Source organism: Humulus lupulus, chromosome 1 (assembly GCF_963169125.1).
Source record: "Humulus lupulus chromosome 1, drHumLupu1.1, whole genome shotgun sequence".
In the NCBI taxonomy this organism is placed as follows: Eukaryota; Viridiplantae; Streptophyta; class Magnoliopsida; order Rosales; family Cannabaceae; genus Humulus; species Humulus lupulus.
Window position 1 is genome coordinate 218,012,909 of NC_084793.1, and position 16,542 is coordinate 218,029,450.

Consider the following 16,542-nt stretch of genomic DNA (forward strand, 5'->3'; position numbering starts at 1 on the left):
CGAACCGGACATAATAAAATCAAGCAGTGTGACGGGGATCAGCCATCGAGGATATGACGGATATCTATCGTTCATATTTTCTAAATTGGCACCCACTAGACTAACGTCTCTAAGCAACTTTCTATGACAGTGTATATATGTGTATGTGTCTCTATACTAACATACAATACAATAGTCGTTTCATGTTGCAGCCACACAATAGAAGTTGACTTACTTGGATTCCTTTGCTCTTAGCAAGATTTCACCCTCCAATGTCTAATCTAGTTATGCTTAGCCAATAATGTAATTATCCATATAGTATACTCGGATTAATTATGGCACTTCATAATTCATTATTAGTATTACTTTGGGCAGTTTGGTCATTTTAAAAATCATTTGTAAGGATTAAAGATCCTCAATTGGTTTTAAACCCATTAAGGAAATTCATACAAAAATATTTGAGACTAAACCCTAAGTCTCGGGGAGACCTACCCTATGGTCTCAATACCTAGGCTCGGGTATCACAATAGTACTTTCCCACAATCTGCTGAAAATCTTATTCTTTAAACGTATCGCTATTAACCCGTACTTTAAAAAAGTCAGTTAAATATATAGAAGATTTTAGCCGGTATTATATCCTGAAAATACTAATTAAATTCCTTAATTATTTTTTAAGAAAATAAACTCATAATTTTCCTTTTATTTTTCTTAAGGTTTTAATCTCTAAAAACTGTTTTAAGAAAATTGCCTAATTTTATCTTAATTGGGAAAACTGTTAAAATTTCTCATCTTGACTAGTTAATTTTTCCGAAGTCAATTAATCAAGTTTACTTACTAGAAAAATAATTCACTTAATTATTTTCTCAAAAAATAGGGTTTTAAACCCACTTTTAATTTATTAACTTATTAATAAATTAATTCTTTTATTTTTATAAAGAATAAAAATTCTTTAATAAAAACAATTCTCACTAAACTCAAAGTGGTATTTTAGGTCAAAATATATTTTCATGACTTACCAAGTTTTTATCTTGCAATAAGCAAAATTTTACTTTTTACCTTAAGTTCCAAAATCTCATTTTTACACTAAGTGTGAAAACCCTATTTTTCACATTTTTAACTACATACTTTGTTAGGTCATAACCTGACATTTACTTACCCAATTGTTACAAAAATTTCCCAATTCTATTTTTGGTATGCCATTTAGGTCTTTGTAAAAGCTTAGGTCAAAATGAGCATTTTTTATTGGTGAAATTATTTTCCAACAATGAAGTAAAAATGACCTTATTTTCAAGTCCTTAATTTTTCAAAATTTGGCACTTAATAACTTTCAAAATGTTTAGTATTATCTTACCAAATTTTACAGTAGAATACTAGGTTAGGCCAAGATTCTGTCCACCAAATTTTAGAATAGACTGGGTTCATTTGCCCTATACAGTAGTTGTCCAAACTTGGTCCCGAATTTAAGAATACGAAGAAAAAAAAACAGTTTTTTAACTTAACTTTGAAATAGCATAACTCACTCATTTCTAAATGTTTTTTAGTGTTTCAAAAGCTCAAATTCATGTACTCCATCTCAAAAACATCACAGTACAATTTATTAAAAAAAAATCAGTATACAGTGGATGCTTGACCCCTTGGAAGTCACAGCTCAAAACTTGTATTTTGTTTTAGGGTTCTCACCAAAACCCTTAGGGATTTTGGTCCCTATTTTCAAAAATCAACACACAAGCATCATAAAAATTATTGAGAAACTACCATAGCTTTATTACAACACCAATAACAAACTTTAAGCATTAAATATATAAAATAATGCTTAAAAATAAAAACCATACAATAACAACCATAAAAAGTAAACTTTTTACCCCTTGTTGTTCTTGCTCTAGGTTTTTGATGTTCCTACTAGCTTTGAGTTCTTCAAAACTCTTTCAATACCTTAACCAACTCCCCCCAACAACATATATAGTTAGCTATTGAAAGACCTATGGTTAAAAACTTTACAAAGTGAAGTTTTTTTAAACTTTACCTTAGGGAAACCCTTCCTAGACCAAAGCTTAATGCTTCCAAGCCTTCTTAGTGTTTTTGAGGTTGAAGATGGAAAGAAAACTTGAGATAGAGTTTTTAAAAAAGATGAGAGTGAAAGTGAGAGAGAGAGGGGGGTTATTTGGGGAGGGTGAGAAGAGCATATCAACTAAAAAAAAATATCTAAACACTTGAGTGTTTTTACCATCCACTTGATGCCTTAACCCTTATATTTAAATTGGGATTAAACTAAAAAACATTTGGTCAACCCCATTAACTCCTTCACATGGCCGGCCACCACTTATTTTATATATGTGATCATTTTTGTTTTTGTTTTTTTGTATATAAATGTTAATAAATATTTCCTAAGAATAAAAATCAAATTTGACATCCTATAACATTTTCCACTCTTATTAAGTTTTAAAAACAAAACTTAACACATAATAATTAAATTACATGTCTCTCACATTTAATTTAATTAATCACACAATAAATTTTAACCTAAGGTCCATTCATGGAATAAAATTCCCTAATTCGGTAAAATTAAGCATTTAACACAAAATGCCCTAAAATTTCCATTTTCCCTTAGGTTTATTATATTTTGACCAAACTTTAATTTTTATGAATGTATTTTATGCCCAAAATATATTTTCTATAGTTTTTCATTTTATTTTCTGATATTTTTACCCGATCATGGTTTTTGTGTCGGTCCAAGATCGAAAGTCTTATCTTGACTTTTAAACACAAAATTCATAATTTGGCTAGTAATAACTCATGGAAATAAATTCCAAACAAATATAATATTATTTAAAATAATATTCTTAACTCGGGGAAAACAATCCCGACCCGAGTCCTTTCAAGGTACCTGAAACGCAAGACGTTACAAAGACTTGCAAAGTTAGTCCAGTTCATATGAGGATGGTGATGCCAGGAGGAGGAGAAGGTCCAACAACCAATTCAATCATGCAACAAACATAGATTACTTTAGATTTATGTTAGGCCTACTTTTTGCTACCGTGGACCAATTTAGGACTGCATTGAATGAGCATTTTATTAATATTAATAGGGAGTATGTTTTGTTGGCCAATGACCAAAGGAGGGTAAGGGAAAAATGCAAGAGTGTAGGCTGCAATTGGGTCATGCAACCTCCACTTGGCTTGCAAAGCATTATCTTGAACAATTCAGAATAAACAAAAACTTAACTTACACAGGTTTCATGCAGCTAACAACACGTACTCAGTTTTCGAAGAACAACAAGGTCAACTTTCTACAGAGCAAAGAATTGTGAAAAAGTGAAGTTAGACGGAACTGTAAGGGAACAGTATGCCATACTAGAAGATTATTGCATGTAAATGTTTAAGACAAATCCTGGTTGCACAGCAATATTGAAAACCAGAATGCAGGATGGTAAGAAGTTATTTGAAAGGGTGTATATATGTCTTAAAGCTTGTAAAGATGGATTCCTCAATGGTTGTAGGCCCCTTATCTGCTTGGATGATTGTTTTTTAAATGGATATTGCAAAGGAATGTTATTAGCTGCAACTGGCATCGATGCACCAAATGCCATGTTTCCAGTGGCTTATGTTGTAGTGGAGAAGGAGTACACAAGCAGCTGGACATGGTTTTTAAAGTTATTGAAGGAAGATTTGAATATTGATGAACCAGAGAGAATAACAATGCTTTTAGATAGGCAGAAAGCCTCAGAAAAGGCATTAATTATGAAATTTGAAGGTTCGGAAGTGAGATTTCGTGTGAAACATATGCATGCCAATTTCAAGAAGCAATTCCCTGGATTCTTACTTAAGCAAATGTGTGGGCCTCTGCAAGGGCAACAACTAAAGTGGAATGGAAAAATAGGATGAATGAAATTAAGCAGGAGAATGTCAAGGCATATGAATGGTTGATGAAAAAAAAACCAAAGGAATGGACCAAGTCTCATTTTAGGGAGCATGTGAAATGTGACATTGTTATTAATAACCTTTCTAAAAGTTTCAACAATGCCATTCTTGATGCCAGAGACAAATCTATTATCACTTTGCTAGAAAATATTAGGTACTGGATGATGAGTTTGTTCTGAAACAAAAGAATGAGTGTCTCTAAGTGGGTGCATCAAGTTGCCAAAAGAATTATGGACATCATTGAGAAAAAAAAGAATGTTGTTAAACATTGTTTCCCTATGCTTGCTGGAGGTGGTAAGTTCTAGGTAAATTTCTTGCAAAGTATCAATGCTAAGTTATTTGTTGTGAAATTGGAAACAAAAACATGCACATGTAGGCTATTCCAATTGTTTGGCATACTCTGCGGGCATGCTTTAGCTGCTATCTGGTTTTCAAACCTAAATCTAGTGAGATTCATAGATGACTACTACAAGAGGAAAGCATATGAAGCAACTTATGCAACACCAATCAAACCAATGCCTAGCCTAGATTGTTGGTATTAAATGATCAAATCAAAGGTACGCAACAGAATATATGGACCCTTTTTAATAAATAATAATGCTAGCCAAGATCATATACATATATAAATATTAAATCACATACAAGATCAGGGAATACCTCTTGTAGTCAATCAAGTGTCCTTGAGTCTTTTTGTATAAATCAACGATCTTCCTATCCAGTGTTCTGAGATCTCACACTCTGATCTTCTAGACCAATCCTCAAACACACAAGGACGGGTGTGGGCACGTAGGGAGTTAAAATCACATCTCCAACAACCATATCACTTATGGCTTTGTGAAATTCAAACTGAAATGTGTAGCATACAATATACACATTATTGGGTAATATTTGGGAGTTACAAATTTGTAACTAATTTTTTAACTCCAAAATATGTTATTTTTGGGTACACACATGTGTCCAATTTTGTAATTCTCAATAATATGTTACAAGGTGTGACAAATCATATTTTGTCACATTATTTAATCTAACATTATATTATTTAAAATAATATAACATTCCCCCACTTATATTAAATAATCGCTTTTGGTAACACTTATTTAATCAATCAGACATTATATTAAAATATAATAGCACAAAAAACATATATACCATGATGTCCAAATCTTGTATACCATAAAACAAATAATAATATAATTAATATGTTCTTAAACTTTTATACCATTATCTTTTGTTTTGTTTTTCATCTAAAGTATAATTACTTGTAAAATTCTAAATTTTAGGTGTTGTAGGCACCTCAAATATACCACGGTACTAATTGTTAGGAATATACGGCTTTACTCTTTGAAAATAACCAATGAATAATGATAATAATGTAATATTCCAAACCCAAGATGTTAATCAAGATTCTAATTTAAATTATGAGTGCAATTCTTGATAATCAAATAAACATGTTCATGATATGAATGTTAATCTTGAATATAAGAAACTAAATGATTAAACGATGATAAGATGAACTTAGATACATTTAATCATTTATACCAACAATGAAAAACATAATAGAATGACAAAATATAAGATTAGGGTTAGGAGATACAACATTTGTATTGAGCAACTTGAATCTTCAAACATGGAGAACTTCTAAGGCTTATACACAATATGAATATTGTTGTCCAAAATCTCTATTCCAAGCCTTCCCAATTGCTTGAAGCTTCAACTAAGTAGAATGAGATTTGGGATTGAGCAAGCCTTGAAACTCATGCAAGTCAAGCAAGATTAAAGAGTTTATTGGAGAAAATTTTGGTCTTAGAAAGCTAGAGAGTGTGAGTTTTTAGAGAGAGAGTTGGAAAGTGTGATCAAGGCTTTTCAACTCTAATAACCCATATATAAATAGTGTAGTCAGCATCATTAGTCTAACCAACAGGATTAGAGCATTTAAAACACATTATTTGGAGCATTTTACGTAAATTGTACGACCCTAAAAGACTGCCCAGACAATGTATCGCCTACATGGAGGCGATGTATCACCTGTCAAGCGATATGTCGCCTACTGGCAGGAGATGCATTGCCTACTAGGGCTTTTGAAGCCCTTCCCATTTTGGCGATGCTACGCCACTTAGGAGGCGACACATCGCAACCTCTCTAATTTTGGACCTATCCAATGGTCCTAAAATTGCTCCAAATACTACAAAACTTTTTGGGAATGTTTGGATACCTCATTGTATCACTTTAGACCCACAAAAGTCACTTTTAGATGCCTTCTACACAATCTCATGCTTTCACTTCTTTTTAAGTGAAAACCGTTAAGTGTTTTGCACCTCAACGTTTAAACTTCTTAACCATTATATTTAACCAATCTCAACATTCCCCCACTTGGTTAAATATAATCCACTCTTCTTAGCTTAACAATTTTGTTGCATAAAGTAAAGTATCTTTCGATTTGAACTTTATCTTAGTGAAAGTATTACAAAGCCTTATCAAAGTCATTGGTGTCTTAAAGATTGAACCAAGTACTCCTTAATGATAAAACCGATAACACCACACACACCTCCACTTGACCATTCATTTTCACATTTTTCTCACTTAACACTCATATGGCCATGTGCTCATCCATTTCATGAACTTTCTGGGGAGAAACTCCAACTCCCATGAAAGGCGGCACCACCTCTAAATTCACATAAGTGGAGTTCTTATAACATCTTTGTTACTTTTAGAGATGCTTGTTGCACACAAATGAACTTCATCAAATTCCTTAGGCTTAACCCTCACTCGGTAACAACCAACACTAACAATCCTTGGATGAAACTCATGATTTTGTTAGTGTTGTAACTATTCACCCAATAACTTGTTCTTACCCATTGAACTCTTGCCCTTGATGTTCACAAGTTTGGATTTTGGTTGCCATCATTGGTGAATATATTATTCAAGGAGTTTTAGTCCCATCCCTTTTGAAGTAGAACTTACTAACCTCTTCACAAGAGGTTTTGTGTATGGATCTGATAAGTTCTCACTTGTCTTTATACATGAGATCGATATGATTCCTCCTCAAATCAATTGTCTCATATACTCATGTCCTAGACTTATATGTCTAGACTTTTCATGCCATTATAAGCTCTAGCTAATGTGGCTTGTTTATCACCATTGGGATATTCCTCATAAAATCCCTAAGCCACTTGGCCTCTTTTCCATTTGTCGCTAAAGTCATATACTCATTCTCCATGGTTGAGTGAAATATATGTTTTTTTCTTTGAACCCTAAGAAACCGCTCCTCCTCTGAGCATAAACACCCAACCACTTGTGGAGAGATTATCTCCTACACATATATCCAACTCGCATCGAAATATCCTTCAAGTATCTTCGGGAACTTTGAATATTAGAGGCCTAGCTACTTGGTCATTTTAAGGTACCCTAGAATGCTTTCAATCACTTTTCAATATTCCATACTTGGATTTCTAGTAAACCCACTTGGTTTACTAACTACTCTACCATTGTTCTTTTCAAGCTTTAAGCTTGAATCAAATGGTGTATTCGACTTTTTGATTTTGAGATTACTAAACTTGTCAAGAACTTTCTCAACAAAGTGAGCTTGACTTAAGGCATAACCCCCACCATTTCTTCTCACTTTTATACCAAAGAAGGTATCAACCTCTCAAAGGTTCTTCCTTTCACTACAAGAAAAAACAGTATTCATAACACTTAAAAACTGCTAACCAGGAGTATTGATAACACTTCTGAAAACGCTAACATAGCCCCTGTTATTAAATGTCCTGTCTTTTCTATAACATTATTCGAATGTTATGTTCGATGTTATCTTAAACTATTCAATAACACATTTTTAGTTGTTATAATATTCAAATAATAACATTTAATTAGAGTATTAGGTTATAAATTTGAAGTTTAATCTTATACTTTATGCATAACACTTTCCAACTGTTATGAAAATTGTTATATTTGATCATTTTATAACGTTTTTAATTCATTCTATTATATAAATCATAACTTTTTGTCCCAATTATAATATATTATACAAAACAACCATAATTATTGTAAATTCTCCCAGTAATAACATTTTGTTATTTTGTAGTATGCATTTTTAATTGCTGTAAAAAGTTGTTATTATTGTATTTTGATTAAAAAAATCACAATTGCTCACAAGTGCAATATTAAATAGATCAAAAAATCTAAAATATTCAATATATATGATAAACCATGAGTATTTTTACATTTGAAGACAAACTACTTCAAACCATGATGACGCTGTCCACTTCAAAAGTTCTTAGTTCTAACTTGAGTTTGAAAGCATACATAATAAAATTCTATAGTCTTCACATCTTTTGCTTCAAAAGTAAAAAACAGAATCATAACAAGATACATAAAAAGTAAACCATGAAGCTTGCTCCAGCCTCCAATTCATCATCCATTCCATTGTGCACTTGTCTTTGTTGTGAGGTTGATTTGCTTAGCTACACAAGAGTTTAAATAATTAATGCTTAAACTTAGAGTTAATAATAAACTAAAAGAGTACAAAAAGAAAGAAAGTTAATAACCTCATTACGACTTTATAAGATGGCCATGCAATTACACTAACTATTGCACATAGGCATGAAAGATTGAAGATTTATGCTTGGTAAAATACTCATTAGAAAAGTTAGCTCAAACACTTTATGATTATGAAATGAAAATGCAAATGAAACACCAACCAAACATATAAATATATATATATATACAATACAACAACTAATTTATAAAGAAAACCCAATAGTTCTCACACATAGTTCCTGCACCCTCAATTACATGTTTTATAGAATAAATCAATAAGTACAACTATAATTATAACCTAGGCAAGAAAGGTCAAGTTTAACTACTGAATTTCAACATGAATGAGAGAGAATTAATCTACCAGTGTTAACCTCACATCACAAGGAGCAATTTCAAATGACTTGTCACGACGCATGCAGGTGTGCACATTTAGTGCATCCATCTTACAAAAATTTCGGAAGTCATGTTTACCTATAAATTTCTCACCAGAGCTTTCCATTGCCTGGAGAAACATGAGCCAACTAATTAAAGTTAATTCTAAACTGAAGCAACACACAAAACAGATCATTTATTGAGCTAATCGAAAAGAGCTAAAAGATATACCTAGTGATTTAGATTGTCTTCCCAAAAGAAATATTTGTACTCCCTGCTCAGATAGCTAAACCTGTATTTTGGATAAGGCAACCATCAAAAGAAAATCAATCCAACACTGACAGACACAGACACACACAAAAGTAAACAAATAATTCACTAACTAAGCCAAATATGGAAAGATCTAATGAAAAGAAAGGTGATACCATGTAATGAAAGAACATTAAAACGAGATAGAGCAACACTCAAGTTCATCTTTCAAAGTTTATTACAGTTTATCATCATTCACAAGTCCAAACACCAATGCAAGACAGAGCAACACTCAAGTTCATCTTTCAAAGAAGCAATATGAGAGCAAATATATTTGCTCCACAATTTTACTACTCAAAAACCTCTAAAATTTACAGTGGAAAAACCTTGCACTGAAATCAATTGGAACAGAACACCAGCCAAAAACTCCCATATCATTTGGAAGGGCTCCATTCAAAACCCTCACATAATCAATTTCTCCTTCTGCAAAACACATGAAAAGGGGTAAATAATGAAAGGAGCATGTAGATTAAGATCTAGAAACAATTAGGTTGAATTTAAGGTCAAAAAGTAAACAAGATCATATAAATAGAGCTCAGATACATAATTAGATGCCAATTGTCTTAGGCTCCTAGTCTTTGGGAGGTATCCCCTTTGTAGCTACCATTTTAGCCTTAGAGTTAAAAGACTTAAATAAAAAGAAATTTAGTAGTGCCATTTTTCAAAGGTTAAAAGCATGTGATCAAAATGTAGAGCATAAAAACATAAAACAAAACTAGTTGCAGAGCATAAAAAATACCACTAACAGGAGCCTGAAACAGAGATCAAAATGTAGCTGTAGGCAAGCTGTAAACAAAAGCAAACCCTACAAGCAAACAAAATTAACAGAAAACAGATGGAAATACTGAATACACCATAACAGAAGGAAATACTCATCATTTAAATGTCGCAATCTAAAAAATATGGGACCGCCATTGATTAAACTAGAAAAGTCTATCACTCCTATGAGGGAAAACAAAATCAGAAGACAAGAGAGAGAGAGATTTAGAAGAGATACGTACCATCGAGCCTACACCTCGCCTTTCCAAGCCCTGCCACCATCAAACCTCACAGCCACTGGTGCACCTGCAAAACAGAAAGAAATAAGCATAGCTAAGTGTCTAAATCATTTGTAATTTATATTATGCACCCAAAAGCATGTAATTTCTTCCACATCAATTAATTTATTGTCAAAAGCATTCTATAAATGAATAATAAATGATAGTATTCTCCATGAAACTAGAAAAGACTCAGATCATAACATTACATTATAATCAGAAAGATGCTACTTTAGAAGACCATGAGAATCAATGGCTAGTAAATTACTTCTGATTTCAATTAAAAATGCATTCAAGCACAATAAAAATTAAAGAAACCAACACTACTCAAGGCCACCAATTATAAAACTTTCAGTAAGGTTAATGTAAGATCTGGCTCATCAAATTCAATATAATTGAATATGTATGCAAACCGCACCAAACGAATCCCTCCCTACATATATTTACACACTGAAAGAATACGTGCGAGGTTTACTAACTAAAACAACTAACATCCTAAGATACATGTCAAATCCAATGCTATAAACAAACTCTTATTTCTTTACAATCTCTAATAATAACAGAAGTATAACCTGATGAACTGTTAAGCAGCATTCTTTACAAGCTCAAGCCATCATAATGTGGTAGCATGACAGCCAATACGTGTATATTTAGATCAGTTTCATCTGCCTCACAGACCATCTTGTAAAATTCTGTCAAAAACAGAGAAAAATTTGACATAAAAATATAGCAAAACATAGATGAACCCTAACAGAACATAACTAATAACATAAATACACACAAATAGATTATAAATACATTTTTGATTGTTCAAGAGAATCAATTATATTTGTTCACCAATTTACATAATAAAATTGATAATAAAAAAATGTCGAAAGAACGGAGAAAACAACATCAATACTATTATCTCTCACATAATTCAGACTCAAAACAGAACCAATAATAGCTAATTTATTTTTAGAATTAACTACAAGCACCAAACGAAACCAAAACTGTAATAGCTCCAAATACATTAGTATTGCAAATAGGAAAAAGATTATTCAAAGTTCACAAAATGGAAAATTCCTAACAAAGGAGGGGAAACTAAAATAAATAAATAAACTTATCTTTTATCAGAGGGTAATCAAATACAAAATAAAAGGCTATGAAACTAACCAAAGCTACATTATCAAAAGCTATGAAACTATCAGCTTTCATAAACCCAATACAAAATATATTTTACATCATCAAGTTGTAATCTTTGCTTGATCAATCCCAAACAAACAATTCCATAAAAGGGAGAAACAGAGAACTAACATAGATATTAAAAATGATAGGTTCATATACAGTTGCTTTACCACCATGGACTGTCTTGACTCTTGAGACCAATTTTATCCCCATCTAAGCCTTTCAATGAATACTAATAATAGCCAAGTAGAAAAGAAAATGCAGAGAACACCTCTTTGATTAAACAGGCCAACAATCAAATTCAACAAGAGTGGGATGGAGTGAAGAAAAGAGAAGCCCTTAGATGGTTTAGCAGCAAAAACTCATCAAAACAAATGTAGATTACTTTATTTATTATCACCTATTAGAACAGTTCATGTATATGCATAGCTAAGAAAATACATTATATATTAGCTTAATCAATAAAGAAAATCAGTAGAACCAGAAACCTTATGACTACAATTAAAACGTAACTGAACATGTTATATTTAGAAATATAACAATTCAATGCAGCAATTATATACAATCACTATTGTAAACATCAATCATAACTCAGACAACTACAGCTGAAGTCTTCAACCTTAAAAGGAATAATCTGAAGACATTGCATCAACTTATAAAAATGAAAATGCTAACATTACTTGTGCACGTATATTCCATAAAAAAAAATTAAAAGAAAAGGCACATGGGACAAGAATAAACCACCACCCAAAAAAATGAAAAGGTAACAAATGCAACGATCAAATTTAACAATCACAGTAACATTACTAAAGATAATGAGAGCTATATATATGCATGTATACAAATTTATACCATTCTAAGTTCGTCCCAAAGCTTGTAGAAGTTGGCATTATGAGGGCCATGAGTATTGTAGCAAAGCTCATGAAACGTGGTATCAAGAGTTTGATCAAAAGGGAAGAAATCCCAGTCTCTATTCGGCCTTCTAAGCCTTATCTTTTCTTGAAGTCCTCCTCCTACATTCAGTCCCAGAAGAGACAGATTTTTTGGGCTGTCGTTCATACTTGTATATAAAACACAGTAAAAGCAAATTGGTATAACAAAAATGCAACTTTTTACCAAAATAAGCTCCAAAAAAACTTACTAGAGAAAAAGACAACAATATACCATACCTCAAAAAGAAGCTTGACGCGCCATTTGTGGTTAGACATAATGGGTTGGATCTGTTTGGCCACATTTTCAAGAATCTTCCAAGCTTTTTCCACCCCTGACTTCTTCAAGGCATTAATTTTGCAAACCTTGTGAAGATCACATTCATCTCTCTGAATACCAAAACAAAATAAAAATAAAAAATCCACCCATAAACCAAAATTAAAAGAAGCTTTTGATGTTCAGAAAAGCATCAAGAAAAGATGGAAATCAAATCAAAAAAAATATCTTAATCTTTAATCAAAGATCAGTACAGTAAAGAGTTTATATTGTTCTTATTTCAGAGATCAGTACAGTAAGTTTTAATCAGGCATCAAAACTTTGTTGCACAAATAGAAAGAATCAATTTTTATGTCTTAAAAAGAAGGGTCAATATCACAAATGCTCTTTGACAATGTAAGTTTCATTGAACAGGTTGACTCAAGGTTTCACGTATATTACTTCAAGAGTCAATCAAATTCCAGTTAATTACATGGTATCCCTCAAGATTTCACAGGTTGGCTAAAACGTAAGGAGGTCACCAACTATATCATTAGTCCACATAAATAATGGAAAATCCATATAAAAATTATTTTAATAAATAAAATAATAATAATAATAAATTAAAAGAAAGGAAAGGAAAGAAGAAACTGGCACAGTTGGTGTCTTTATTTCTACTTCTTTGAAAGTAAGCAAAGACATAAATAACTTCAATGAAGAGACAAGGCTATAAGATTGAAGCCATAGGGATCAACTACAAGATTCAAACAGAAAAAACATTAGAGAAATCAAGTTCTTGGTCTAGAACCATAATAGTCACCTGAAGTAATTGAAAATTCGCTCAATAAAGGAGGCAGGCAAGTGTCAAAAGGGTTGAGCTATTAAGATAAAAAGAATTGAAAATCTAAATCATGCCATACTTATGGTTACTTCAAGGACATTTCAATTCTGTTCACACTACAATTGGGCATTCTTATGGTCTTTAGTAGAAATATCACCCAAAAATTTCTTGTAGTAAATTAATAAAACAGTTTCAAGGCAAATGAATAAAACACCTAGAAACAAAGCAAGTTATAGAAAAAATTATGGACTGTCCAATACTCAAAAATATAACTCATATACATTTATGGATGGAATCTTATGAAATGGAAACAAACGATGCAAACACTTAATAAACTACCTGCCAATTTAATTTTCAAGATGATTACAATAAACACCACAACTTTAAACCTCACTGCATCACTTTTGGCAAATAAAGATAGAGTAAACATATATGTACATATATATATAAATATTATAATATAGACCTAATTGGATTAGAATACCCAGCAGAGGAAGTTGAAAAATAATTCGATACACTATAAGACAGCTGCAGGGGCACACTCTAAAAGAACAAAATCACCATTATTTTTTGCTATAAACAAGCAAAACACAGCAGCAAATTTTTTTGGTAGAAATACAAAGAGGATAAAATAAGTTACCACCCGACTGTTTACACCATCAATAACTACCTTGTTTGCCATCACAACAAATGGAAACTTTCCAAGGCCGGATAGACTAGCCTAAAAATCATGACAGATTACATTAAGAGGGAGAGAACTTGAAAACAAAAATTATTACCACAATCAGATTAAGAACAAAAAATCATCACAAGAATTCTGCTAACCTCACGAGTCCATCGCGAGCTTGAATGTACAAGTAAAATTTAAAAATATACTATCGATTTGAGAACTCATACCTTCATTTTATGCTCCAATAAACCAATAAAAAAATGATGCTAACTGTAAATAATGATTCACAAACTTTCTTTCTTGCTTCGAACATAGTACAGTATATTCAATCCCTAATTTAAACAAAAATTCCCACAAATAATCACAATATTGTAGTTATATATACACATGCGACAAAAAATTGCAGAAATCAAAATTGATGGAGCAATATTGAGAGATGAATGGTGAGGTTGAGGAACGGGGGAGGGAGGCCAGAAAGATGACAATGGAATGAGTGACTAGGAAAGAAGAACAACACCCAGATTCAAACTTCATTAAACTCATACTCATATTCAAAAATCCACATATAATAACTAAAATGAAAGACAAATCATATACTATGAAGAAAACCTATAAGATTATTAAACACACAATAATTAAAATACCCCATTCTAAGGCTTCGACTACCATGAACCAACCAACAACAAAAAAAATAAGTAAAGAGGAAACATACCAGATCTCGCCTCTGTCGTGTGCTAAGGAGAAGAAGACCCACGCATCGTCGAACCCGTGACCTCGCCTTTGCCTCTGCCTCCACCAGGCGCCATCACCTATTCTTCCAAGAAAAAGAAGAATAACGGATAGGAGTGAGAGGAGGAGAGGGCAGCGGCTTAGGGCTCTCTCTCATTTACTGAAGAGTAGGAACCATTACCAGAGTGAGGTTAGGACAAGAAAGAGTACCTTTGATGTTTGCTAAGTCGAGCCGATGGGGTGGAGAGCGACTTCGTGATGTTGGAGTAGACCGATCTGACTGCCGGTGGAGGAGAACAACGCCGTGTGGTTTGAGCACTCTCTCGTGGAGGCTAAAGAGAATCGATGAAATGAATGGTGATAATGAAGGGATTTACGCGTTTAAAGAGAATCCATATTCAAAATGAGAGTGTTGTGTAAAATAATAAAAAAAATGAAAAGTAAAGGCGCCATTACTAATTCACTTGGCGCTAAATTTCTCCCCAAATATTTTAGAGCTAAATCATTAATAACACTTTAAAAAATATGCTATAACTTAACGTAATATTTACTCAAAATTCTTGTAGTGTTTAGAAAGTGGAAGATAGAAACCTCTTCGTTTCTGTTACTCAAAATTAACAATCATCAATATATAGACACATCTATATGACATAGTCATCACAAGTCTTAGAGTATAAGCACTTCTCCGTTACTGTGTCTACACCCATTCGAACAATAGCTTTATCAAACTTCTCATGCCATTGTTTCGGTGCTTGTTTTAAACCATATAATGATTTAGTAAGCCTACACACTTTATGTTCATTTCTCTTTAGAACAAAACCCTCCGGTTGTTCCATATAATTCTCCTCATTGAGATCTCCATTTATGAATGTCATTTTGACATCGATTTGATGAACATAAAGGTTATATATTGATGATAAGGCAAATAAAATTCTTTTCGTGGTTTTTCTAGCAACCGCTGCATATGCGTCGAAGTAATCAATTCTTTCCTTTTGTTTAACCCTTTAGCTACTCATCTAGTTTTGAAGGATTGTATGTGATCGGTGTGATATTTCCTCTGAAATACCCACTTGCACCCAATTGGTTTTTAACCTTGTGAAAGGTCTACCAATTACCATGTGTGAATTTACATAATTGAATCTATCTCATCATTTATTGTCTCATTCCCAAAAACATAGTCTCATGAAGACATTCCTTCTTGGTAGGTTTTGGGATCATCCTCAACTTGAATAATCATAGGAAATTTCCATGTGACTTCTTCAAGTCTACCATAGATTCCTTAATTGATCCCAACTCTTTAAACCTTTGGCTTCTCCGAGACAATATAGGTTCCTCATCAACCTTTGGATCATTCTCTTTAAGAGATTCTCCAACACCTGTGGGTTCTTGAGAGTTTCTATCACAATATAACATATTCTCAAAGAACTCCACATCTCTTGACTCAATTATCACATTAGACTCCAAGTCTAATAGTCTATAGGCCTTGCTATTTGAGGCATAGCCAACAAATGCACACTTTACGGCCCTTAGACCCAACTTGGTCCTTTTAGGTTCCGTGCTCTTGCAATAAGCAAGGCACCCCAACATTTTAAGATAGCCTAAGTTAGGCTTCTTTCCTCTCCATAACTCATATGGAGACACACTGTTCTTTTTCATAGGGATTCGATTCAATATATGACACGCAGCAAGCAAGGCTTTACCCCACAAATTATAACACAATTTAGCATGTACAAGCATAGAGTTAATCATCTCAAGATAAGTCATATTCTTTCTTTTAGCTATTCCATTTTGTTGTGGAGT

General features: G+C 32.6%; 1 protein-coding gene and 1 long non-coding RNA gene across 2 annotated transcripts; both read right to left on the reverse strand.

Moving 5' to 3' along the window:
* Nucleotides 1-9,466: 9,466 nt before the first annotated feature.
* Nucleotides 9,467-10,835, reverse strand: LOC133827191 (uncharacterized). The gene is made up of 3 exons (XR_009889893.1): nucleotides 10,723-10,835; nucleotides 10,115-10,178; nucleotides 9,467-9,536 (listed from the first exon to the last, which is right to left on the reverse strand). It is a non-coding gene; the product is annotated as an uncharacterized LOC133827191 (long non-coding RNA).
* Nucleotides 10,836-11,897: 1,062 nt separating this feature from the next.
* Nucleotides 11,898-14,246, reverse strand: LOC133829464 (DNA-dependent metalloprotease WSS1-like). The gene is made up of 5 exons (XM_062259193.1): nucleotides 14,241-14,246; nucleotides 14,014-14,064; nucleotides 12,482-12,636; nucleotides 12,170-12,365; nucleotides 11,898-11,951 (listed from the first exon to the last, which is right to left on the reverse strand). Exons 1-5 carry the CDS (start codon nucleotides 14,244-14,246, stop codon nucleotides 11,898-11,900), a joined length of 462 nt encoding a protein of 153 aa, XP_062115177.1.
* Nucleotides 14,247-16,542: the final 2,296 nt, after the last annotated feature.